The 25,560-nt window shown below is 42.2% G+C and overlaps 1 protein-coding gene across 1 annotated transcript; it reads right to left on the bottom strand.

Annotated features, from left to right (window-relative positions):
- Positions 1 to 23,078, bottom strand: LOC117560496 (desmoplakin-like). Its single transcript, XM_034237353.1, is given in 25 exon segments — positions 1 to 7,396; positions 8,795 to 10,621; positions 11,258 to 11,356; positions 11,519 to 11,626; positions 12,281 to 12,364; positions 12,455 to 12,617; positions 13,235 to 13,428; positions 13,575 to 13,713; positions 13,809 to 13,987; positions 14,110 to 14,531; positions 14,808 to 14,994; positions 15,123 to 15,249; positions 15,339 to 15,376; positions 15,378 to 15,494; positions 15,911 to 16,063; positions 16,358 to 16,483; positions 16,901 to 16,996; positions 17,094 to 17,198; positions 17,508 to 17,675; positions 17,775 to 17,834; positions 18,933 to 19,058; positions 19,885 to 20,035; positions 20,129 to 20,250; positions 20,795 to 20,873; positions 22,472 to 23,078. Coding segments are annotated over 25 exon segments (11,649 nt in total). The 5' UTR covers positions 22,960 to 23,078; the 3' UTR covers positions 1 to 1,105.
- Positions 23,079 to 25,560: the final 2,482 nt, after the last annotated feature.

The following is a 25,560-nucleotide window of genomic DNA, read 5'->3' on the forward strand; positions in this document are numbered from 1 at the left end:
TGAGCAAAAGACAAATGTTAGCTTTTATTTTTGAGATATTGGGAAACTGTTATAAAACCAAAGCACCAAGGAAAAAAAACCCAATGGCTGACAACTGATAAAGTGAAAAAAATACTTAAGCCAATATATGTAACCAAACCTTGCATCCCTGCCTTCACAAAATAGGTATTTAAAAAATGAATGTATACAGAACATTATTGTTTTACCAATGCAAAGCTTGAAAATAAATGAGTATTCTACAACGATTAAAAAAACATATCTGTAATATGTGTATGCAAGAATATGGCGATCATTTCTAAGCCTATTTTAGGGGCAATAGGGGGCAATAGTGCCTGACAATTGTATTAACTTGAAACAAATCCAAATACCTTCAGAGGCCCAATAATACTTGAGTCAATTTCTACAAAAAATGTCTTGACAGTGTTCATTTTAACAATAACTTGTACACAAGCATTTTAAAAGCATAGCAACAACAGAGCTAAAACTAAAACAATGCAAAGAACAAAACGAACCTTTCAAGGAAAATAGTTAGAATTGTTCTCCTCATATACAACACACCCTACCCTCACCTATGGTCATGAAGGATGGGTCATGACCGAAAGAACGAGATCGCGGATACAAGCGGCCGAGATGGGTTTTCTCCGCAGGGTGGCTGGTGTCTCCCTTAGGGATAAGGTGAGAAGTTCGGTCATCAGGGAGGGACTCGGAGTTGAGCCGCTCCTCCTTCGCGTAGAAAGGAGCCAGTTGAGGTGGTTCGGGCACCTAGTTAGGATGCCACCTGGGCGCCTCCCTAGGGAGGTGTTCCAGGCACGTCCAGCTGGGAAGAGACCAAGGGGTAGACCTAGGACCAGGTGGAGGGATTATATCTCTTCGCTGGCCTGGGAGCGCCTTGGGATCCCCCAGTCAGAGCTGGTTGATGTCGCCAGGGAAAAGAAAGTTTGGGGCTCTCTGCTGGAACTGCTACCCCCGCGACCCGACCACGGATAAGCGGGAGAAGATGGATGGATGGATGGATATACAACACACAATTATTTTTTTAAACAACCAGTATAGTTTTAACAAACTGACTAATTGGTAAGAGAATTATTGCGCCTGATCTTTCATTTTAATAAGTAGATCTTGGGGAGAGTGTATTGACGGTTGTACGAGTCTGGTAAGAAGTTGATAAGGTGCTTGATAAGGAGAGGGGGGAGCCTAGGTCGACACTGCTCCGGCGGGAGCCGCGTCGTGAACCACTCCTGGAGCCAGCAGCGGATCCCGGGGTAGAGGAGGCATTGTAGGGACTGCTGATTCCTCTGGAAGACTCAGATGATGCCTGGAGCATTTTCATCCCATTGCTTTCCTCCACCAGACAATTATCCAGAGCCTCCTTGTAAGAGATCTTAAGTTTGGTCTTTGGGCAGGTCATGTTCTTTGTGTGGTTTCTGAGGTCTTGGAGATTCTGAGCTGCTCTTACAGTCAGCCAGCCCATTTTAATGGCGTCTTCCATGGTTCTTCGACAGCCCATTTCTGGGTCATAAACCCCCCCTGTGGCAACCTGGAACTCCAGGAACCTATTCCCTGCCTCATATGGCAGCCACATCTCCTTCATGGCCTGAGCAGCAGACATCTTCTTCTTGGTCTTTATGTCCTCAAAGCCAAAGTAGGCTTTTTGGGCAGGCTTGAGCTTATGGGCCATGTCGTCATTTATTATGCCTTGCCGGGTAGCCTCTTGGATGCTTAGCCTACGGCCATTTGTGGGATCAATTATTCCTCCAGTGCAGGCCTGAGCCTCCAACAGTCTCTGGGCAGTGATGGAATCCAATAGACCACGATTTAGAGCCTCTGTGATGGATATTTTCTCTAATGTATCTGTGTGAAATATGGCACCCACAGGTTCCTGTTCCCCTGCTGATTCAGCAACAGAGGCTAGGGTGAGAGAAACACTGGATATACCCCTTAGAGAGTCAGATGAGTCATGAGCTGTACTACTGGTTGAAGCGCTTCGCTCTGTGAATGTGGTAGTTCTTGTTGTGGTCATCTTGGCGAGGGTAGGTGATAAGGGTCTTGGGGGGACTGACGGTGAAGAAGATAATTTCCCTGAAAATGGAACCGAGACTGCTGATGTTTTTGAAGTTGAAGATGATGTAGTTGAACATGTAACTGGGGCCACTGATTTTGATGATGATGATGTTGATGTTGATGATCCACGTTTGGTCTTGTTGGTGAGGATATCTGCAAATTGGGTAAGAGTGATTTTACGCGATCTGTAATCATCTAAATGGGACTGACTAATAATTCGCTTTTCAATCAGCTCAAATATATCATACTTTCTTCCAGACTTCTTGTCCATGATGATAATCAACTCTACAGAACCATCTGGAGCAGTGGTAGTTATCTCTTCCCACTCACACTCCTGATCGGCCAGCTCCAGGAACGTGTCATGGTCAATATAACCTTTGTCATATGCTTCACGTACTGTCATCTCTTTATTAGTCTCTGGGTCCACAATAACCACTCTCCTCTTTCGTGTGCGGTTACTCAGAGTTGACTCTAGCTCGTCCTTGTCCATTATAGACAAAAGGATGAGGCCCGTCTTCTTATCTGTGATACAGCGTTTCTTAAGCTCCAGATAGGTTATGTTTTCTTCTGTGTTAGGATCAAAGTAGCCCAGAGTCTCACCACTCTGATCAGTCAGGGTCTTGTTCATTTCTTCATTAAAGCAACCTCTCTTGTAGGCTACTTTAACGTCAACACGATGGCTGTGTTCAGGATCAATGATACCACCGCTGGCAATCTGGGCGTCTAGTAGACGGATGCCATGACCTTTCTCCACTAGACCTCTCTCTATGGCCTGAACAAGGGAGATAATCTTGTCTGTACCCGGCAGTTTGTAACCAGTCACAGCCCTCTCTGCTGATAGCAAGTTGTCTTTAAACTCTGGCCCAAACAGTTTTTTATTGTAGGCATCAGTTACAGTAAGGTAGTGATTGTTGACAGGATCAACTATAAAACCGGAGGCTGCCTGGGCCTCAAGCAGTTCCAAGGTGGTCCCAGGTTGCAACAGTCCAGCTTTCATTGCGTGATAGACCGGCATCACCTTATCCGTGGCCTCATCATAAACTCCTGCTATGCATGTGGAACCTTTCAGGTAGGAGTGCAGGCGGTCTTCAATATCCTTGCACGTCAATCTGCCATCCCCCAGTTTTTCCACATCCGACTGATTTAATAGGTTTGCATCCACTAGATCTATGACCGACACCTTGCCTCTGAGCCCCGGGAAAGTTATTGGCTTCTTAGGCTCAGGGAGGAGCAAGAGACCTGTGCTTGGATCAGCTTTGCATTTTTTCTTCAGAGATACATATGTAGTTGCTTGTTGGGAGTATGGGTCCAGATAACACTTAGGAGACTTATTCAGGGCCTGATATAGGTCGTCATCTATGAGATCCCTATCCTTAGCAATATCTTTGGGAAAGAATACGCTGAGGGCAGGGTCCAAAATACCCCCTACAGACTCTTGAGCCTGAAGTATACGTAGAGCTGTGTCCTTGTCAATTAATCCCTTCTTCATGGCCTGGCCTGCTGACAGGAGCTTGCTACTATTTGGGTCTCTGTAACCTATAGCAGCAGCTTCAGCTGCAAACAACTTTGATTCATCCTCCTTATCCACTACTCCTCTAGCACATGCTTCTTTCACTGTCAGTTTTTGATTAGTTTGGGGATCAATTATTTTTCCAGTGGCTGCCTGAGCATCCAGAAGCATGTTGGCGCTGTTGGATGACATAATGTTCTGTTTCTTGGCTTCTGTAAAAGACATTTTTCTTAAAGGTCCAGCTGCAACACCGGCAATTGACCCCGTCCCCTTCAGAAATATCATTTTATCCACAGACACCTCTGCAACATTTTTCTCCCCCTTTATTAGTTGATTAAATGTTGATTTGTCCAGGATTCCACAATCAAGCAACTGTTGTGCTGTGACGGACTTACGAACACCATCAAAGAGAAGTTTGGAGGGGTCACATTTGTTAGAGACTGGCAACAGTTGAAGGCTTTCTTGAGGCTCTATCATGCATTTTTCCTTCAAAGACACATAGCTGGTATTTTGTTCAGTTTCTGGATCACGGTAACATTCCGGACTCTGGTTTAGAGCTTGACGGAGGTTTTCATCTAAGAGGTTGCGCTTGATAGCTGTATCTTTGGGGAGGAACACACTGAGATTGGGATCTATAATACCTCCCGCAGATTCCTGGGCCTGCAGCAGGCGAAGCGTACTTTTTTTGTCAATGAGACCCTTCTTCATAGCCTCAAACACTGAGAGAAGCTTGTTTGACCTAGGTTCCTTAAAGCCAACAGCAGCAGCCTCTGCTACCAATAATCTGTCTCGATTTTGAATGTCAACCACCCCTCTGGCGCACGCCTCTTCTACTGTCAGCTTCTGATTAGTTTTCAGGTCAATTATATAGCCTGTGGCAGCCTGAGCTTCTAGCAGCAAATTTGCACTTTCTGGTTGCAGGAGCATTTGTTTCTTGGCATCTAAGAAAGACATTTTTATTTCACATTCAGCTACCACCCCAGCAATGGGTCCAGTTCCCTTTAGATAGACCATTTTTTCAATAGACACATCTAGGACAGATTTCTCCCCTCTCACAAGCTGATTAAATGTTGCTTTGTCAAGGACTCCACATTCAAACAACTGCTGTGCTGAGACTGGCTTGCGGATTCCATCAAACATCAGTTTGGAAGGGTCTTTCCTCTCAGTTATTGGCAGAAGTATCAGGCCTGTGTGAGACTCTGTTTTGCTTCTCTTCTTTAAAGACCCATAGCTGGCCTCGCGCTCGGTGTCTGGGTCAATGTAGCACGAAGGACTCTGGTTTAGAGCCCGATAGAGGTCCTCATCCAAAAGGTTACGCTTGATAGCTGTGTCTTTAGGAAGGAACACACTGAGATTAGGATCTAGAATGCCTCCGGCAGACTCCTGGGCCTGCAGCAGACGAAGCCCAGTCTTCCTATCAATTAGACCCTTCTTCATTGCCTCAAACACTGACAGAGGTTTTGCTGTGCTAGGATCCCGGTAGCCTACAGCCGCAGCTTCTGCTTTCAAGAGTCTATCTCGATCCCTAATGTCCACCACTCTTTGAGCACATGCTTCCTCTACTGTCAACTTCTGATTGGTTAAAGGGTCAATGATGTGACCCGTGGCAGCCTGTGCATCCAGGAGCAAATCTGCACTCTCTGAGGGCATGAGCATTTGTTTCTTAGCCTCCGATAGAGACATTTTCCCCATAGGTCCAGCTGCTACCCCAGCAATTGATCCGGTCCCCTTTAAAAACACCTTCTTATCCAAAGACACCTCTGGGACAGTTTTCTCTCCCTTTATTAGTTGGTCGAATGTTTGTTTGTCCAAGACCCCACAATCAAGCAACTGCTGCGCTGTAACTGTCTTACGGACACCATCAAAAGTCAGTTTGGAAGGGTCTTGCTTCTCAGTAATTGGCAAAAGTAACATACCTGTGTGAGGCTCTATTGTGCATCTTTTTTTCAATGCTTCATAGCTGTCTTCAATCTCAGTTTCTGGGTCAAGGTAACACTTGGGACTCTGGTTTAGAGCTTTTCTGAGGTTTTCATCCAAAAGTCTGCGCTTGATAGCTGTGTCTTTAGGGAGGAACACACTAAGATTAGGATCAAGAATGCCGCCCACAGACTCCTGGGCCTGCAGCAGACGTAGTCCAGCCTCTCTGTCAATAACATCCTTCTTCATGGCCTCAAACACTGAGAGAGGCTTGGCTGTACCATAATGGTTGTATCCCACAGCAGCAGCTTCAGCTGCCAATAATTTGTCTCTATCCCTAATGTCTACCACCCCTCTGGCACATGCCTCCTCTACAGTTAGCTTCTGATTAGTTTTAGGGTCAATGATGTGGCCTGTGGCAGCTTGGGCTTCCAGTAGCAAATCTGCACTATCTTCACCAATAAACATCTGTTGTTTGGCTTCTGTGAAAGACATTTTCCCTCTAGTCCCAGCTACAACCCCAGCAATAGGCCCAGTCCCTTTCAATGACACCTTTTTGTCATCAGACACTTCCGGGACAGTTTTCTTTCCCTTTTCTAGATCTTTAAACGTTGGCTTGTCCAGGACACCACAATCCAGCAGCTGCTTGGCTGTGACAGGTTTCCGAACACCATCAAAGACTAGTTTGGAATGATCTACCTTCTCAGGGACAGGAAGCAGAAGAAGGCCTGTGTGTAGTTCTACCTTGCATCTCTTCTTCATCGACATATAGGTTACACCATCCTCACTTTCTGGGTCCAAGTACAGCTCAGGCTCCTGATTCAGAGCACGTTTTATGTCATCATTAATTAGGTTACGCTCAATGGCTTTGTCTTTGGGAAGAAACACGCTAAGTACAGGATCTAGAATGCCCCCCACAGACTCCTGGGCTTGTAGCAGACGCAATGTTGTGTTCTTGTCAATCAGTCCTTTCTTCATGGCCTGAAATACTGATAGGGGTTTGCTGGTGCCAGGACCACGATATCCTACAGCTGCACCCTCTGCTGCTAGCAACCTCTCCCTTTCCTCTTCATCAACCACACCTTGAGCACATGCCTCTTCAACTGTAAACTTCTGATTAGTTCTGGGGTCAATTATGTGGCCTGTTGCAGCCTGTGCATCCAATAGCAGGTAAACGCAATCTGGTGGCAGAAGATTCTCTTTCTTGGCTTCGGTTAATGTCATTTTGTATAGGGGTCCAATAATAGACCCTGGACCTTTCGGACCTTCAACCACCACCCCAGCTATTGGACCTGTCCCTTTGAGATTAACCTTTTTGTCATCAGACACCCCAGGGACAGTCTTTTGTCCATTTACAAGCTGGCTAAATGTTGGTTGGTCCAAGACTGCACAGTCAAGCAACTGGTCAGCTGTGACTGGCTTACGGACTCCATCAAAAACCAAAGAGGAGGGATCCACGGCTGGCTTCTCTCTAGCTTTTGTCAGCTGAGTTTCCATATTTTTTCTGACAATGACCACATCCCTCAGTTCCTTCTCCTTGTCTGACAGCCTACTTTTATATTTCTCATCAAGCTCCTTGAGTTCCCGCATCAGCCTATCCATCTCACTTGTCAAACTCTTCTTTTCACTCTCCATACGATTCTTATCTGTATCATATTGCCTTATCATGTCCTGCTGACTTTCATACTGGTCCTTCCAGTAATTGAATTCCTTCTTCACCCTCTCGTTATCCTCTTGTAGACGACGAAGCTCAGAGTCTTTGGACGATTTAATGAGCCTGAGTTCCTCTTCCAGTATGCGGCAGCTATCTCTATCCTTGTCTGATGATTGTACTTTCCTCAAAAGATTATCTCTCTCTATCTCTATCTCACTGTACTGGGACTGGATGGTTTGCATCGTGACTTTTGTCTGTAGAAAAAAAGAGAAAGATTGATAAATACATTGATATATTTACTGCATATCCAAAGCATTGTTTTATGCATTTTACATCACAGTATACAATTACACAACCAATGACACTGGGATAGAATATGTTCGAATAGAATCAGAAATGATCATGCTACTATCAAAATTAACTACGCACAAGTTGTACTGATGCTTGATAACCTTATTGTTAAAGTTAAGTACTATAAAGGAGGACAGCACACATACTTGATCTATTCATGCAGCAGGATACTGAAAGGAGGTCTTACATTTGAGCTCATAGCTTAATTAAAAGCGACAGAAGGGATGTCGCAAAATGTGTTGGTTCTGTTCTGCTGTAGTTTGTGTCCCTTCGTCCTGCTTCTATGTTCATTTCAAATGGGACAATGTATACTAAACCAGAAAATGCCCAAGTATTTAATCTAAAAAAGCAATTGAATGGATTCAATCCATTTTAACGATTATTAAAATAGTAAAATAGAAAAATAAAAAGTAAGTATGTGTGCGTTCCGCCAAGATATAATTAGCCTTTTTAAATGACCAATATAATATGTAAACTGATTCCCTTCAGAAGAAAGGTGCAAAGAGCACAATGTCTAACAAGACTGGGAAGTGTCCCTATATAATAATGACATTACAGTAGTGTTCTCTTTGTTAAATGATCAAGAAGCAAAAACACATTTTCAAATTTCAAAAGTAATGGATTTTCATTGTAAAATCAACCTTCCCAATCCTGAAGACAAACTACATTGTATACAACGACTTTAGATACAAAAAAGAGAGCAACTATTTTGACTACTACTATGAAAATGTTGTAAATTTGTAAAACAGCACATGCATTAATGTCAATAGATGGTTCAATCTTGATGTAATGGCCTAACAAGAAGAGGTGCCTCTAATACTGTAATAACTTGTGGATAATTTCAATGAATAGCAGTGCTGTTTTAACAAGTTTGCAAAGAGTGTCTTAAAGTACATCAAGATGCTTCAGTGAAATGATAAACAACATCAAACGGTGGAGGACTGGAGGTAATATTTTTGTTGTTGATCATCCTGGGCGAAAAAAGAAAAAAGGCAACAAAGCATGCAGACTGCACATCTATGCACAGTGTGGGCAGGGAGACAGTTGTTTGGGAGGTCGGCAGGCAGAAAGGCACAATGTATGCTTGCATGAAAGTTACTGACATGCAAATCTATGCAAACACATACAGACATATGTGCTCAAATCAGAGTTTCCAAGTGGGAGGCTTCTACAGAGGAACTAGAGGTGTTCCATGCAAGCGAACACTTGAATTAAGCTACTATTAGCTACTTCATCCAAATTGGGACTCTGATTTGGAAAGCGGAGAGCAGTCCACGACTTAGTGCCAAACTTCGATGTACCTCGGTGGCCTGCTTTCGTATTTTCTCAGTCTCCAGCTTGATTTTCTCCCTCTCTGAGGAAAGCTCTGAGATCAGGTTGTGGTAATCTACATTGCTGCGCTCACTGGCCTTCAGCTGCAGCTCCAGGGCACTAATCTGGGAGGAGAGCTCATCAGCTCTTCCCTGTTTGCTTCTCAGGAGTTCCTCTTTGTCATGGCGTGTTGCTCTTAGTTCCTCCTCTAGCTTGAGCCTCTCTTTGGTCTGGGTTTCTGTCATCACCTTTAGCCTTTGAAGCTCAACAGAGTTCGCATTCAGTACCTTACTCTTGTCTTCTATAGTTTTGTAAAGGCTCTCGTTCCTGAGGTTTGCCTCTTTGCCTCTGGCCTGCTCCTGGAGGAGTTGTTGCTGCAGAGCCTTCAGCTCGGCACTCATCTGTGTCATGCGCTCTGCAGATGCCTTGTTTTGTTTTACACTTCTCTCCAGTTCTTCCTGCAACCTAAGACGCTCTTCTTCACCTTTCTTTTCTGACACACTGGTGTGTTCTTGGCTCTGGCGTAGAGTGGTAAGGGTGCTGACGTACTCTGTCATGGCACTGGTGGTGTTCTCCAGCTCTCTTTCTACTTGCCTTCTTCTGGACACTTCCTCCTGGTTAGCCTTCCTCAGATTCTCCACTTGGCTCCCCAGCCCATCTCTAACATCCTGAATGTCTTTCATTCGTCCCTGTAACTTGCTTAAATTCTGTTCTACTCTGATTCGCCCCCTGCTCTCCTTATCCAGATCGGAGCGGATCTTCTGAAGCTCCTCCTCGCACACGCCCAACTGGGTAAAAGCCACTGATGAACTGGTGAGCTTCACCTGCAGCTGGGCCAATGTCTGTTCAAGCACAACCTGCCCTTCCTCTATAGTTCTCCTCCTGCGGGTCTCCTCCTCCAGACTGTGAGTCATGTAGGCCAGCTCGTCACTCTTCTCCTGCAGTCTCTTCATGACCTCCGCCAGCTCCTTTTTATACCGGCTCATTTCCTCATCACTCTGACTCCTCAGCTGCTCCAACTCAATTTCCAGATCTCTCCGCCTGCACCCTTCCTCTTCGGCGACAGAACGCTTGCTGTGAGCTTCTATTTCTGCCCTTTGCCGTTGTTCCTCAGCCTTGCTCATAGACATCCTGAGCATGCTGAGCTGCTCCTCCAGATCCCTCCTCTCTGCCTCCACCGCATTGCACTGCAGCTGGAGATCTGCTGTGTCCTCCTCCTTCTTGGCTGACAGCCTATGGGTGTCTGTGCGGCTGACGTGGATGTGGGATTCGTAGCTGAGCTTTAAATTATTGATCTCCGTACTGCATTGGCTCCTTACCTTTGACATCTCCCTCTGAAGCTCCTCGATCCTGGCGGCCTCCTCAGCCAGCTGCCGCCGCAGCTGTTCCATTTCGTGCTCCTTAGTTGACACATTCTTCTCCAACTCCACATTGGACCAACTGACCGTCTCCAGCTCCTTCTGCCTCTTCCTCAGCACCAACTCGTACTCCTCCTGCTGTGTAGTGTAGCGCTCCTCTGCCAGCTTCTTCTTCCTCTTTTCTTCATCAAGCGTATATTGGAGACGAGTCACCTGATCGTTGAGGTCTGACATTTGGCTCTGGTAGCCGTCCAGGCTGTCCTTGGTGGCATTGCACTTCTGCGTAGTTATGTGCTTCACCTCCTCCATTGACAGCAGCTGGTCCTTCGAGTTGGACAACTCCAGCCGGTAATGTGTAACGGCGTCTTCCAGAGATTTGTTCTTGGCATGGCTGTCTTGCATGTTCTCTCTCAGCTGGCGAAGTTCTTCTTCCAACAGGTCAATCCTGGTGTTACGAATCTGAAAGCAAGATGAAGCAAAGGTGAATGCAGAGGTAGTTTACAGAACTTTGCGACTGGCACATCATCACCTAGATGTGGTTTTATGAGACATTTGGCTATTTAAATATTGACCGCACGCAATGTTACATTTAGCTTAAGGTCAAATCTTGCCAATATCCTGTTCCTTTTAGCTTGCTTCAGATTGCCACAGTCTTCGGAAGAAAAACATCTGTCTCTTTAGCTTCTAGCAGCTACAATTTCTTCAACAGCTTGACACTAACTTGCTCCATCTTGAAATGTAAAATAATAATAATACTGAAGCGTGCTTTAGAGCTGAGAATAACTGCTAAATTGGGTATAGACTTTTGAGTTCTCTGCTAATTAGTGCACCTTTAATATTACATTTCCAACACCTAAGTGTTCCCTCAGTGTAACTCAACTTTAATCTTTCAACATCGTGTACAATGAGCATTCATTTATTTAATAATGATCACCTACTGTGTATGCAACAGATTAAGCCAAATATGAGTCTATTCATAGTCCCCTGGCAGGATGTTAATAAAAGCTGATCACAAACAAACAAACAAAGCTAAAACATTCAGTAAGACACAACATTTTGATGTTTTAAAAATAATAATTATAAATACAACAGTACCTTGAGCTCCTCCATGTTTTTCTGCAGCACTCCTAGGAATTTGGAGTAGTCATCAGAATGGGCGAGCAACTCCATGTAACGGGTTTGCAGTTGTGTAGCCTGGAAAAAACAAGGCAAACTCAAGGATTAATTTGGAAAGAACAAAAGTCAACTTCACAGTTTCTGAGAAATGTCACTGATCCCCTTGTATAACATTCATTAATAAATGCACAAAATATTGTTTCAGTTTTTAATGATAGACAACTTTTCCAGTTTTATTACTTCCACATTGAGATCCATCGTTGGCGACTTCAGCATTGTCCTTTTGACGGGGATGTTCTGCAAAGTCTCTAAACCAGAGCTGTAAGCTGCCAAGTCTGTCTCATAGTCCTGTAAAACAAACGGTGATATCAGGAGCACACCAACACACGTTTTAGTTTCATTCAAATTAAGTGATCTGGGGAAATGTAAGAACAATGTACAAAGGAAGTAATAATGTACTTTAATAACAATACATTTGCAAAACACCACGAATATTAAAAGTATGTGCGTATCAATCAGTGAAATTATGTTGAAGAACATTTACATATTTTTGAAATGTTTGACAGTTGTGCACATATTTAAAAATGTCTCTGCCGATGCCGATTTTTGCTGTTATTTTCTTATTTTTAAAATAAAAAGATATTACAACATATGTGTCTGCCCTTTATAACACTATCTTTGAACGAGACCAAAATCTTAATAATATTTTTTACGAAATCTCTTTGGTCTGCTGTACTATTGTCTCCTCAGTGAGGAGATTTTAAGTTCCAAAAGTCAGTGTTTTCATTTGATTCCTTTTGTTTTTGATGGTGAGTTTTTGTGCGTTTGTCTCGGATAGATGACTTCTGCTCCGCTGCGAGGGAGTCTGAACGAGCGGTGCCACTTTAGACAAAGTTTAGGTGTTGGAAAACTTCTTCCCAGCATGTCTGACTGATGCATTGGTACATCCGTACTATGATTTGATTTAAAAAAGTGAATTTGTATCTATGAAGGTCTTCTCACCTTGATAGAGTTCACACAGGCCTCGTTGTCCCTCAGCACTAGCTCCACTGTCTCCCTCTTCGCTTTGATTTCTGAGTTCAGAGCCTTTAGGGAAACAATAATATAAAGATGTCAGAGGAATTGAAATCATAGTGTATAAGTTAATGAATAGAAACAAATGGCTGAGCGGGACACCTTCTGTTTGGTAATATGCTCCGTCAGTGCAGGGATGCTCTCGATCTTGGTGGCCTGCAGGCTGTCTTGTTTCTTCCGTGTGGTATCAATCCAGTCAATAATGGAGGTGCTGCTCTGCTTGTAGTGCTCCAGCTGAGGGTGATACACCTGCAAATCCTGGACTCTGTGCAAGTAGGAGAACACAATTTAAATAAAGAAACTTCTTCATGTTTTTCAGTATAAATGAAGATTACTATGAATTCATAGAGACAGAAACTAGGAGGAATGAGTTCCTGTTCACACAACACTCTAATCCGATGCAAGCCGTCCTGTGTCAAGGGCTGTATTATAGGATTATTTTATAGATTGCTGATTTTCTTAATTCATTTATTAACTGCATGTTTAAAAAGTCAAGAAATAATGAAAAATGCCCATCACGAGTTCCGAGAGCCCAAGGTGTCACCTAAAAATGATTTGACCCGATCAGCATTCAGAAATCAAAAGGTGTTCGATTTACAATTCATAGAAATTAAGCACCAAAGAATAAACTATAAAATGTTAACAATTTTGCCTCATAGCCTGTGTATTGATCAAAAAGTAACAGAAATATTCAACATTAGCTAATCTCCTCTTACATTTAATTTGACGCGTCTCACTATTAAAAAGATGCCATACATTCAACAAATACATGAGAATGCTTGAGCCTTTTTACATTCTTAAATCTGTCTTGAATGTGCATGCAACAACCAGTTGGTGGTGGCATTTGTATAAAATAGATATGAAAGAGAGAGGAAGCCATACCTGGTGTCAATCTGAGCTTGGATTCGCTTCCAGCGGTCAGTCAGCAGGCCCACCTGCTCACTGTATTTGGACAGCATCATGTCACACCTGTAGAAGGGCCCGCCCACCTGGCCGTTCCAGTGGTTGGCCTGGGATAACTCCGCCTCCATGGAGGCCAACACTGACTTCTTCTGATCCAGCTCTGCTTTGATATTCTACACATCAACAACACAGAACAAAACGTCACATGTAATCAATGTATATTTTCAAGTAGCATGTAAAAAAGTCAGAAGCTGGTTGGTGCAAATTGCAGCTATTGTTGCAAAAAATGTGTGAAATTGTAAGATGTTCTATCAAATACCTTGAGGGTCGACATGTAATCCTCCACCTCACTGGGCGTCAGGGAAGTGGTTTCTTTTTCTGTTAGCCTTGCTTCATGAACTTTCACTATGTCTTCAGCTCGTGCCACGCTCTCCAGCATGTCCCTTAGAGCCTGGAGCCTGATAGACAGGAAGAAATACATGTTTACAAAATGTAAAAAAGGGTCATATTAATATACTAAGTAACGTTAGGACATCTTAGTTTGGGATCTTACCGCTGCAGGTAAGCAGACGAGCTGCTCTCAAGACCGCCCAGTCTCTGGTTAATAATCTCAATCTCACTGCGTAGGAACTGGGCTTTATCCGGGTCATTCATGCCCTCCAGCTCCTTTAAGATTTGCTGCCTCAGACGTACGTACTCCTCGTTCATGAGGTGGACATCCTGCTGCACCGTCTGTAGGGAAACATACAATCAATTACAATTATTGCAATGCGTACGTATTTGGAACAATACTAGTTTTCTGTAACCATTTAATACTGTAAACTGTTCTTGTATTAATGAGTTTGCGTGTCTACCTCTAACTGAGAGATCTTGAGGCCACAGTCGTGTATCCCGTCGTCTCCGAGGCAGATGTGAACATGCTGACTCAGCGTGCCCTCGGCGCCCTCCAGCTGGAGTCTGAGCGTGTGCAACTCAGATAAACTGCGGGAGGACGAGAAGGAGGAAGAAGAGCAGAACCCTTTCCCCACCTTCTTCGCCACCTCTGCCTTGGTGGCTTTAACTTCTTCCTTCTTATGTACTTTATTTACCACTCTGACCTCCATTTTCTTCACTTTCTTGACCTCTTCTCTTCTTCGTAGTTCTTCAAGTCTCCTGGCCTCCGCCTCGGCTGCAGCCTGTTGCTCCAGTAGCAGCTGCTGCTCCTGCTGTTGCTGTATCAGGATCAGGTACTGTGTGTTTTTCTGATCCGCTGCTCGTTCTGCTTCTAATTTCCCAGCTGTGAGAAGACAGATGTTTTTTTTAATAATTGGTTGTCAAAAACATAATTAGCTGGTTATTGTGATTAGTGGACTTCAAATTAAAAGAACAGAGGGTGCATTATTATTAAGATCTCAAATCAATTGTGATTTGTGGCCGTTGCTTTCATTGGCGTCTAATCATTATTTTTTTCATTATCAAAACAAAATGACGCAGTTAACAATCAAAAATCTAAGATGTAATACATTGTTTTCATGCAGAGGAAAGCAAGGTGTCTATTTTGTGTAATACTGACTGTAAGCAGGCAGCTGAACCACCAGCTCCTCGTAGTGGGTCTGGGCTCCGGTGAACTGGTTATCCAAGCCACGCTTGTCATCGTCAGTAAACATCTCGGAGCCGTAGCTGCAGGATTTGAACTCCTCGAAGCGAGTCTCCATGCGCTTCATGAGTTTTCGGTATTCCTCAGGAGGCATGTGGGACAGCTGAACACACACACAAACAAACATTACATTTGAAACAGAAACCAAAATGTAGGGAAATGCACTTCATTTAAACATACTAATGATAATAATACTTTAGGCTAACGTCAGAGAGTGTATTCATCACTTACCATGGTCATGGTGAGGGAGTTGATTTGTCTGATATCAATGAGGCAGTACTGCCAGGCGATGAGACTCTTTACGTTGATGTACAGCTGATTCCAGATTGACATGATGGCGTCGTAGTACTGCTCGTTCCTAAGGATAACACAACATATGAACCTTTACCTCACAACAACATTTATTGCACCTTCTTCTCTACCAAAGAAACAATTGTTGCCCCTTACTTGTTGGCCAGACTGATGCCGAGTGGGTTGGGGGGGGGGTACGATCAGGCACACAGAGGGCACTGACATATCCAGGCCTCCCGGACCTATAATGTCCCACTTACTGCGCTGACTGTTGTTGTTTAGGATCGCCTCATCTCCCTTACAGATCACCTTCTGTGGAGTCCGAAAAAATGAAATTCTTCAATAAAGACAAGCTTTTCTGGGAACATAAGATAGAACATAAGCATTCATAGAAGCTGTCATTTATGTGTGTCTTCTGTATTTGTGTGTGTGCCCTCTATTTATAACGGTTTATGTTTACACTTTGTTTTAAAAGGCCCTATTATGCTAATTCTTCTGTTTCAATGTGTGAGTGTGTGGGAGAGAAACTCCCTCTGCAGGGAACTTTGGGATTCTAAATGTTGCAGACCATTTACATGCACAACAACCTAGATAACACACTACAGAAAGTATAATAGGGCCCCTTTAAAAGGTGCTATTTAAATAAAAAATCCCTTACTTACTCAGAGATTAGATTCTTGATGAATATTAATGTATTCCCAAGAGTGCATCATACTTAAAAAACGGACCTGTTCTCGTTTGAAGTCACACAGGGCTTTGACGATGACTTGGCTGTTGCTCTTGTCTTCGGCGTTTCTGGGTTTCAGCCTCACAATGCTCCTGGACTTGTGGACCAGATGTTGAACCTGCCTCTTGTTTTCCATAATGATCTCTTTCTCTTTCTGAAGAACATAAAACAAGATCAACAACAATCATAATGCAGATTAATAATAATAATAATTACAAACTGTTCTGTGGCTTATTCAAACAGAAAACAGTAATAATACCAATATCTTATTCAACACACGATGAAAAAAAGGCAGGTAAAATGCATAAAATAGGAGGTAGACTATACAGCAGGTCTTAACAACTTACTCCAAAATAAAGGTCACATTTTAAAGATGAGTTTTGGCTACATCTACAGAATCAGATATTTGTATTAAAGGTGAAATTGACAAAATAACAAGCTGTTTTACCTCCAGCCCATTGAGGATCTCCCCTAGGTCCTCCAGAGTAGTGTTCTTGTCACAGATGAAGTTCTTACGGACCGTCTCGTGTTCCTTCTGCAGCTTGCTGTACGTCTCATTGGCCTCTTTAAAGAACTAGGATGCATAAAAGGGATAATTAGTATCAATGGATCAAAAATGCATCTTTTTAAGTGGGGTTTTAAGTTTCACATTTTTTTTTTGTTGCAATTATTTGGCCTGTATTGGATATTTGAACGTTCAGGGGGAGACAGGAGATTATGGGGGGAGAAAACAATAAAAAAATATCAACAGCTTACATCGAACCAGTAACTTAACCAGTGGACCCCCAGCTATATAGACATGTAATCACCAGCTTAACACAGTTTCTTACTCTTCTTTTAGCTCAATGTTTGGTCACCACCACCAACTCCTTAGGGAAATACAGTATCAGCCCCTTAGCATACTAAATGCTTCACTGTGTTTACCAGCCAGTCTCCAGTTTGCTAGTTGCTTTGCAATTATATCTGTTGCTATTATGTTGAGTCCTTCTACCTGGTTGTAAGCGCCATTTTCCTTCAGATGAGTACCAATGCACTTGGTGATTTGAAGGAGCCAACTCCACTGAGTCTGCAGAGTGTCACTGTACGCCTGAAAAACACAAACAAAACAACAAATAGAGTAATATTACACATATAAATGCATGTAAACACTGTGTTGGTCAAATGATGACGGGGTCGCTACACACCTCGATCTTGTCTGAAGCCGGATGGTTGTTCTTCAGGAGTGCCTCAACTTGTCCTTTGAGTTTATTCAAGTCCTTCTCTTTTTCCTCCAGGGCACTCATCAGTTTCTGTGATGTAAGAAGAGTTTCAGTAATCACAGGGGACACAGGGGACACAGGGGTGCAGCTGGAGGAACACTCTGTGACTCCGCTCTAAGTGGATGACTGACTGCAGCTGCCAAACATCTAATGTATCCCAGATGATTGCTCCCTCATGAAATGCAGATTAAATTCATAAATTCAAGTATTTTAGATGTACAGGATTGCCAAGAATGTTAATAGACTAGTTAGATGCTCCTAAATATGGATTTCCATTGGACCAATCCAATTCTCTCCTGGTTCTCGCTGAACTTGTAATCTTTGAGTCATTTTACTAACCGAGTAGCCCTCCTGCTTCTTCGGGATGTATTTGTCGATGTTCTTGTCTCCCCAGTCAAACATCAGCTCCTCCTCCTCCCGTTCGTTCACCCACATGATCTCTCTGGAAATTTCCTGAATGATTTTCTTGAGCTCCTGCAACTGCTCGGTTCGACCGATGGACATTTTCTAGAAAGGGAAAATAAGAGTATGTTTAAATACAACAATGCACCTGAAAACACAAGTAGGAGTGTCAGCCACTGTGGTAAAGTGCTGGGGGTTTTTCACCTGCAGACTCTCCCATTCCTGTTCCAGAGCATGAAGATTCCCCTTGTCTCCATTATTCATCTGTGGGAAAAGAACCAAACTCTAGTGAGTAGACAGTGATTAAACAATAACCCTCTAATACTATCACTTGGGAAAGCACCATAGGAAATACACAATTGTTTTCTTATTCTTACTTATTCCTTGTAAGAATATCAATTATTAAACATATCCAAAGTAATTAGTTCAATATGTATAACTTAATTCCTAACAGTGGAAGAAGCTAGTAAATCAAATGTATGGAATGGAAAAAATAACCATGAGATTAAGAGACCTTGATAAAAGATTAGAAAAGTGATGATAGAACACTTGAATAATGACCAGGTGGTAAGATGTGATGATTAATGTATGCATGAGTAATAATGTTGAATTCATTATGTGTAAGCAATATCTTATAAGTTATTGTCAATCAATGTTTCCCCTTTTAATATAATTAATTTGTTTGACTTGTGGATTGTTTTGTAGTTGTTTCATGTGTTTAAGGGTTCATTTTATTTGTAACACAATAATCCCTAAAATGCTGATAAGAGTGAAAAATATGAATCACAGTTTCTCAAAATGTCTTGTTTAGTTTGCACACAAAAAACATATTTAGTTTAGGGCTGGGGTTATATGATATGCTATATATAGAAACGTTTCCATAAACTCAAACTTATATAAAATCCAGAAATCTCCATATTGAAGATTGTGGAGATCTTCATATTTGCGGCTTGAATTTTGAAAATGATTTCTTCAATCTGAGTCCCTCTAGTTGTATGATAATAATTACTATATTAACCCCCCGTTTTAGTGTTTTCTATGATATATCAAAAACAAATGAAAGGATATTTAATACATTTTCAACATGTTGAACATGAAAACGAACATTTATTAGTCAATGTAGGTTGCTTGTATGTTCTCTTTTCTTTTTTTACAAGATTTGTTATTTTGGTCTAATTTATAGTTGAAAAAAGATACATATGTCATTGTGTGTATTGAGATGCCAGTCTGAAATCCCGATTAAAATTGAGTAAGTAGAATATAAAGTCTTTGGGTAGGTATGTTATGTGCTCTCAAAAAACCTATCACTGGGACTTCTGTTTGCAGCACTAATACATTTGGCATTGTTCCAGCTGAACCCACCAGGTCCTCTCTGGCCCGGTCCACCTCTGCAGACCTCTGGTTGGCGCTGTGGAAGCTCTGGTGGCTGAGGACCTGCTGCTCGATGGATGCAGGGTCGTCTCCCCAGGAGGCCGTTTCAATCAGACGCTGAAACACAAACATGTATTTACATCAGCAAAAACACACATTGTTTTTCAGACACGAGAGGGAGTGCCTCTCACCTGATATGCATACTCAATGTGACCAGCAGGTGGCGGCAAGATTTATTTAATTTTTTTTGAATTTTATGAGCCTTTCACCAAAACCCTCAGGAATCTAGAAGAACATTGGTCAGAGAACTGAAGGCAAAACAAAACCATCGTTCAAAAATTCAACTGTGTCATCTTAAGTGTTCTTCTTACATTCCACAATAACTACTTACAGCAAAGGAATGCATAACAGATGCTTTTCAAGCCTTTCAATCAATTAAAAACATAAACAATAAAAACATGTTAAGCCATATTCTAAGGGCTGGTTCAACTTCACCAAGGAACCACATCAGTGTAAGTGTAATTAGGATGCTAAACAGTTTTTTATTAAAGGGGCAATTTAAATGTGATTGAATCCCCCGCCAAAAGTCAAACGCCAGAATTGGAACTTCCTATCACTCTTATATTGACTGCCATGGCTTTAAATAAAGTGACCAAACCTATATCTAAGTAATACATGTTTAATGGTGAAAATCTTTTATAAATAACCTTATCTCTTCAACTAAATATATAACAATACTGTAGCCAGTTATACTGTATACTGTATGGTCAATCGAATGCATGTATGGCCTCACTTTTTTACCTCACCTGAGAGGTTTGTTTGTGTGTGTGTGTGTGTGTGTGTGTGTGTGTGTGTGTGTGTGTGTGTGTGTGTGTGTGTGTGTGTGTGTGTGTGTGTGTGTGTGTGTGTGTGTGTGCATGCGTGTGCGTGCGTGCATGCAAACCTTGTGTTGTGTAATCCATCCAATAGCATCTTGGAAGCTCTTTCCAGGCTCCTCCCATCCTCCCGTGCTTACTCTGGTGCTCCTCCTCCTGTGCAGGCTGCCCGTCATGGCCATCTGGACAACCTTCAGTTGATCTTTACATACCTCCAATCTACGAGTAATGAAGAGAGTAAGGAGGAGATGTAGGATTTAAAATAAAAGGCTATTCAGAGGAGGGTGAAGGAAAGGGAGAAGTCTTCCTTACGTCCTCACTACATTGTCATTTGGCTGTCCCAGTTGTCTCAGGTCCACGGCGCAGTTCCTCATGTGCACTATAGACTCTTTAGCCAGCATCATGTAGCGCTCTACATCAGCCGGGGAACCGCCCTGTAAAGCATGACCCAAACAATCAGGGAGGTGTACAAAACCACAGTGCAGAGGCCAAACATATTGATAAAGAAGTGTTTCAGTCTCTAGAAAATGTGAAAAATGTTGGATATTTCTGTTTGCAAAATGAGTAATATCTAAGAATTGTTCACCATTTTTATCTAATTCATTCAATGTTTACCAATGAAAGTTTTTGAATGTATCTGCAACATTTTTTTTTAATGTTCTTATGTTGTTAAAACTTTATAATATGTCTGTTGGATTATTTGGATATGCCACGGAGCCATAAATCACACACCAATGTTATGCATTAAAAACAATTGGTTTATCACTAATTTACTACTTTAAAAAACAGGCAATAAAAAACAGGCCCAACAAAAATCAGCCTGGTTCCTTTCACATGTTCCGACTGTTTTTTTGACAACAAGGCAATCTTTCCACGTCGATCGATAAAATCTTACAGAAGTAGATCTGACTCAGACAGGATTGTATTGCATCCCTGAAGGAAAGCAGCCACAGTAACGCAATAACAACCATGACTCACAGATTGAAGGGCGTATTCGGCTTTCTTCAGGTACTCCTGGCACTGGTTCTGCAGCAGCACGGCCCTCTGGTGGATGGTGCTGAAACCACAGCAGGGGGCAGCAGAGTTAAAGGTGTCACTATCGAGCTCATTGTTATAATAATCTTCAGATGCATATAGTAAATGCATAACCACCAACAGTTTGGATCAGCGGTCACAAACGTTCGTATTATGTAATGCAAGGAGAAGTGAGCATTTTCAATTTTGTTCACCACTAAGACCACACAGTTTTGATGTCATGTCCTGTGCATCACACTAGGCTTTGTAGGAGTATGTAACAGTAAAACAGTAATCAAAAGACGTGTTATTAAACATTTGAACGAGCAGTCTACTTATGTTAACTGGTATGATTCAATTTCGAACACTACATTTTTATTTAGAAATGTGCACTTGCATGGCTCCATAATAAAAACATTATCATTATCATCACATGCAGTGGTTACACTGACAATAACAAGTCTAAAGTTGGTGTCTCTGGCAAATAAGGGATTTGAGGCCGATTTCTACTTTCTTTTATTTACATAATATATAGGCACATTTTTTTTATTAAAATATTTAATCAAAGCCAACAAAACCATATCTTGCAAAACGTGCCAAGAACAATTGCGCACTTCCAAAAAATAGAAAAAAGGTAGTTGAATGCAAAAACTGCAATGACAAATAAAAAAACAAGGATGAGGACAATGGTGTTCCTGCCAACATGCTGCTGATCTATGGGCCAGGTCAGGTTGTCAGTCAAGTTATACTTTTATAAGAATTGTGAGGATTTTAAATTTGAAAAACACCACCACCAATTTTTTGAGGCCTCTACCAAACCTGCTCATAGATATCAGAAACTACATGATATTAATTCTTAACAAATAACTGAACCAGAAACTATTATACTACAATAGATTTCATTGTGTCGACATCTTGGGATTGTGTCAGCCAGATGCCCTGTCTGCACTTCTCCCAAAGTACCACAGTGCCACATTTCCCCTGTGGGTGATAGTGGAAGGTCTGAAACTGATACACATGTTTCTGGAACAAGTGAGTAGAGCTGTCATAGCAGAGGGAATGCAGCAGCTCACTAAGAGCCATAAATTAAACTCAGTTATTCTACAGGGACGGAAGAATCTCAGCATTTCTTGGTTTTATTATCTCAGTGTGTTATCAATGCAATAAAAGAGTCAGGTCAAACGATAACTCCTTCAACAAACAAACTATGAAGGCACACACACTTTGACATGAATCATGCAGCCTCCTTTGGATTTGTATGGAGACCGGATGACTTTGTTAAACCTTAATTCATTAAAAACTGTTCCAAAACGTAATGAAACCGTAGTTGTTTCAAAGTTCAGATTTGTATTATGCAGAAACATCAATCATGGTCCCTGCACATATTATCATGTATTGTTTGGGGAAATGTGTTTAACCTGCAAATGACAGGACTTGGAAAGGAATGTATACTGGGACGAAAGAGCCTGCCCTGTCATCTTCAATCATCAATATTTAATGGCAACCAGCTTGCAGGCGTACATGCCTCCTCGCTGCAGAGAGGACCACATCATGTTCCCCTGTTGCAAAGAAACTGGCAACAGGTGACTGTGAGGAAAGCGCAAATTAATTAATTAAATAAACAAGAAAATAGAGCCATACCTCGATCCGCCTCCCATGCCGCCTCCGCCTCCTGACATTGCCATTCCGCCTCCCATTCCGCCTGACATTGACATGCCGCTTGCCATGCCACTTGCCATTCCGCCTCCCATTCCGCCTGACATTGACATGCCGCTTGCCATGCCGCTTGCCATTCCGCTTGCCATGCCGCTTGCCATTCCGCCTCCCATACCGCCTGACATGCCGCCTCCCGAACTGCTCATCATGGTGCTTGTATGTCCGCTTTTTATCCCCATACCGTTGGACATTGTGCCTCCCGACATCATTCCGTTCATCATTGCTCCACTCAGCAGGCCGCCTCCAGAGGACTTTGAAAAGGTGTAGGTGTTGTTGTTACCTTCTTGGTAGGGATCGTATCCATTACCACCACCGTGCACGACCTCGCTGCGTGAGTAATTGCCAGTCAAGTCGCCTTTGGAGGCCGAACTCTGGCCATGGTACAGGCGATTCTGGGACCCGTAATGACTCATTCTAGCAGTGATATGCTCACCCTAACCCTACTGGGGGAAAGTCATCAGGAAGTTAGTCTCTCTGTGCGCTGGCCCCGGTCCCTCGGTCTCTCCGATCCAGACTGAACTCAGGCGTCAGGGAATGATCGTTTTTGGAGGCTGGTGACCACACCTCTCTGTCCCTCCCCAACCAACTGAGTCAAAAAACGTTTCTCCTCAGTGCCACTCCCCTCCAAACTCTGCTGGAGGCAGAGTGTGTTTGAGTTCTTGCAGTTGTGTCGTTGTGGGGACCATTTTCACTTGTGACACAAGTTGGGACCCACTTTAAAACTTATGAAATGTATGCATTTGCATACTGTTTCTGACATATTTTGATATCTTGTAACACCTTATTAGATGTTATTGCTTTCTCTCTTGTTAAGCCATAGCTGTAAAGGTCAAAGGCTGTCGTTTCTACTGAGAAAAGTCACACACTCACACACACTACTTAAACACTTGCCTCCAGACATTAGGTGGGATGCAGAGTAAAAACAAGTTTGACAGCTGCTCCTGGTTGACAGCAACGTTTGTTGAATTTATTATCATAGACTGACATCCTTTTAAATATGATAAATGGAGAAAGACACACTTGTGACAACTCCTGATTAATGCGACTAATGTCCTACTTATTTTTGTTAAGATGTATTCTGTTATATAATGTGTTATGCAAATCGTTACAGTTACAGTATAATTCAAAGATGTATTTTTTGCAGCATGTGCTTACTGAAATTGTCCAAAGTCAATTTTCTTGAAAGACGTTATTCACTTTTGAATGTATCACGAATAGTGATATTCTGAGTCTGATTTTGGCAAAAAAATCCTAAATTGCAAATACACACAGAGTATTTCCTGACCTTGAACAGTTGCAGAATTTACACATGAGATCACAGACATTGTTTGATACTATACTGTTACCTCCTAACACTGCTTACAATTAGCTGGCAGCATGGAAAATCTTGTGCCAAAAGTGCTGATATATGTGTTTTTAAGTATGACACACACCAACATAGACTTTAGAGTCATACCACACAAGTGTGTTTGAAGCCGACGCACACTTTGATAAGCTCCCCCCTTAAATCTCAAACTCTGCAGATGCAAATCTATTTCTAATATATTTCCACAATTACTTGATGGAATGCCTTTTTAAAAAAAAAATGTTTAAAGGAAGAGAGATAAGGCCATCCCACAATTCCATGTGCCACATGCTATAGCATTCACTGTTGCATAGTTATTTAGCGTAGTGTAAGTGCAGTCAGATTCTTTTAGGACCGGTTGTTTTTTTCGACCCAAAATATTTCCATTAGGGGAACGCGCTGCAGTTTAAAGAACGATGCACATCAAAAAACACATAAAATGAAGTGTTGACAACACATGCGCAGAATTTATTAAAAGCAATGCATAAACAAAATGCCACAAATACAAAACACTGCAAGAAGCTCAAAACACAACGGAAACAGAAGTGTTTGGGGCCGTTGAAGCATGTTTGCAACTGTTGGCCACCATACTGTGCAGTCCACTGGCACATCATTATGAAAATCATAATAAGAATGAGAACGTGTTTGCTTGAGCCAAGACCTTACAGTTCAAGGACAATCTCCCTGCACCATCTTACCAAATAAACTCACCAGCCACTGAGGAATGTAGCGTGTGTGTGTGTGTTTGTTATTGTGTGGGATTTGGAGTTATGTGAATCAGCATGCAAGAGGGAAAGTATGAGAGAGAAGAGAAGCGGGGGCAGATAGGGTTATGGTACGGTTCATAACTTATTGCCAACATTTGTTTGCCATTCCCATAATTGCAGACCTGTTTTGGATGACTTGTTGCTGAGGAATTGTTTCCCATAATATCCTGGCATATGACAATGAAACCAGCAGCTCTGCACTTTTATTACTATGATCGACTTAGTTTTACAGCTGTTGTACTCGATATGAGTGATTCATGCAGAAAATAAACTGATCCAACATATGGTCCCACCTTAACATTGTTTTTTCCCCCGTGGCAGTTGACAGTGAAGAACACGCCTTTACATAACATACCTGTACAAAAACTCACACTGATACACACCTTTCACCAAAACCGCATCACAGCCCTGGTCTTCCCTTTTTTAAAGCTACACTTAGTTCCCTAATTTGCTTCTCTGGGATTTCTGGTTGCAGAAGAAAGTATTGAACCATTATGGGCGTGAATGAGCAGGATTTAGTAGCTTAGTTTCACTACAGGACACACTAAGTTAAGACAGAAGAAGAAGATAGTTACAGTGTTGTGCAATCTGATGCAAAAAAGCCTTCAAAATCTTTTTAATGAAAAGCATTTACTAAATGTAGTCTTTTTTTCCTCTGCTTGAATGCATTTCATATTTTAGGGTGTGTATCTGAGGCGTTCCCTGATACCCCACCCTCTCACATTGCCGTTAATTCCTGATCTCTGCAGACAAGATGAGGCTTGCACATTTTTATAGGTTTGTCAAAGATTGTTGTGTGATGGTGCGTTTGTGCAGCAAATCCAAAAACAGTTACATTAAATTGAATCTAGATTATGTCCAAGACAAGGCACCTCCTCTAAATCTTGTTTCTGAGAAAGTTA

The sequence above is a fragment of the Gymnodraco acuticeps genome, unplaced genomic scaffold (assembly GCF_902827175.1).
Source record: "Gymnodraco acuticeps unplaced genomic scaffold, fGymAcu1.1, whole genome shotgun sequence".
NCBI lineage: Eukaryota > Metazoa > Chordata > Actinopteri > Perciformes > Bathydraconidae > Gymnodraco > Gymnodraco acuticeps.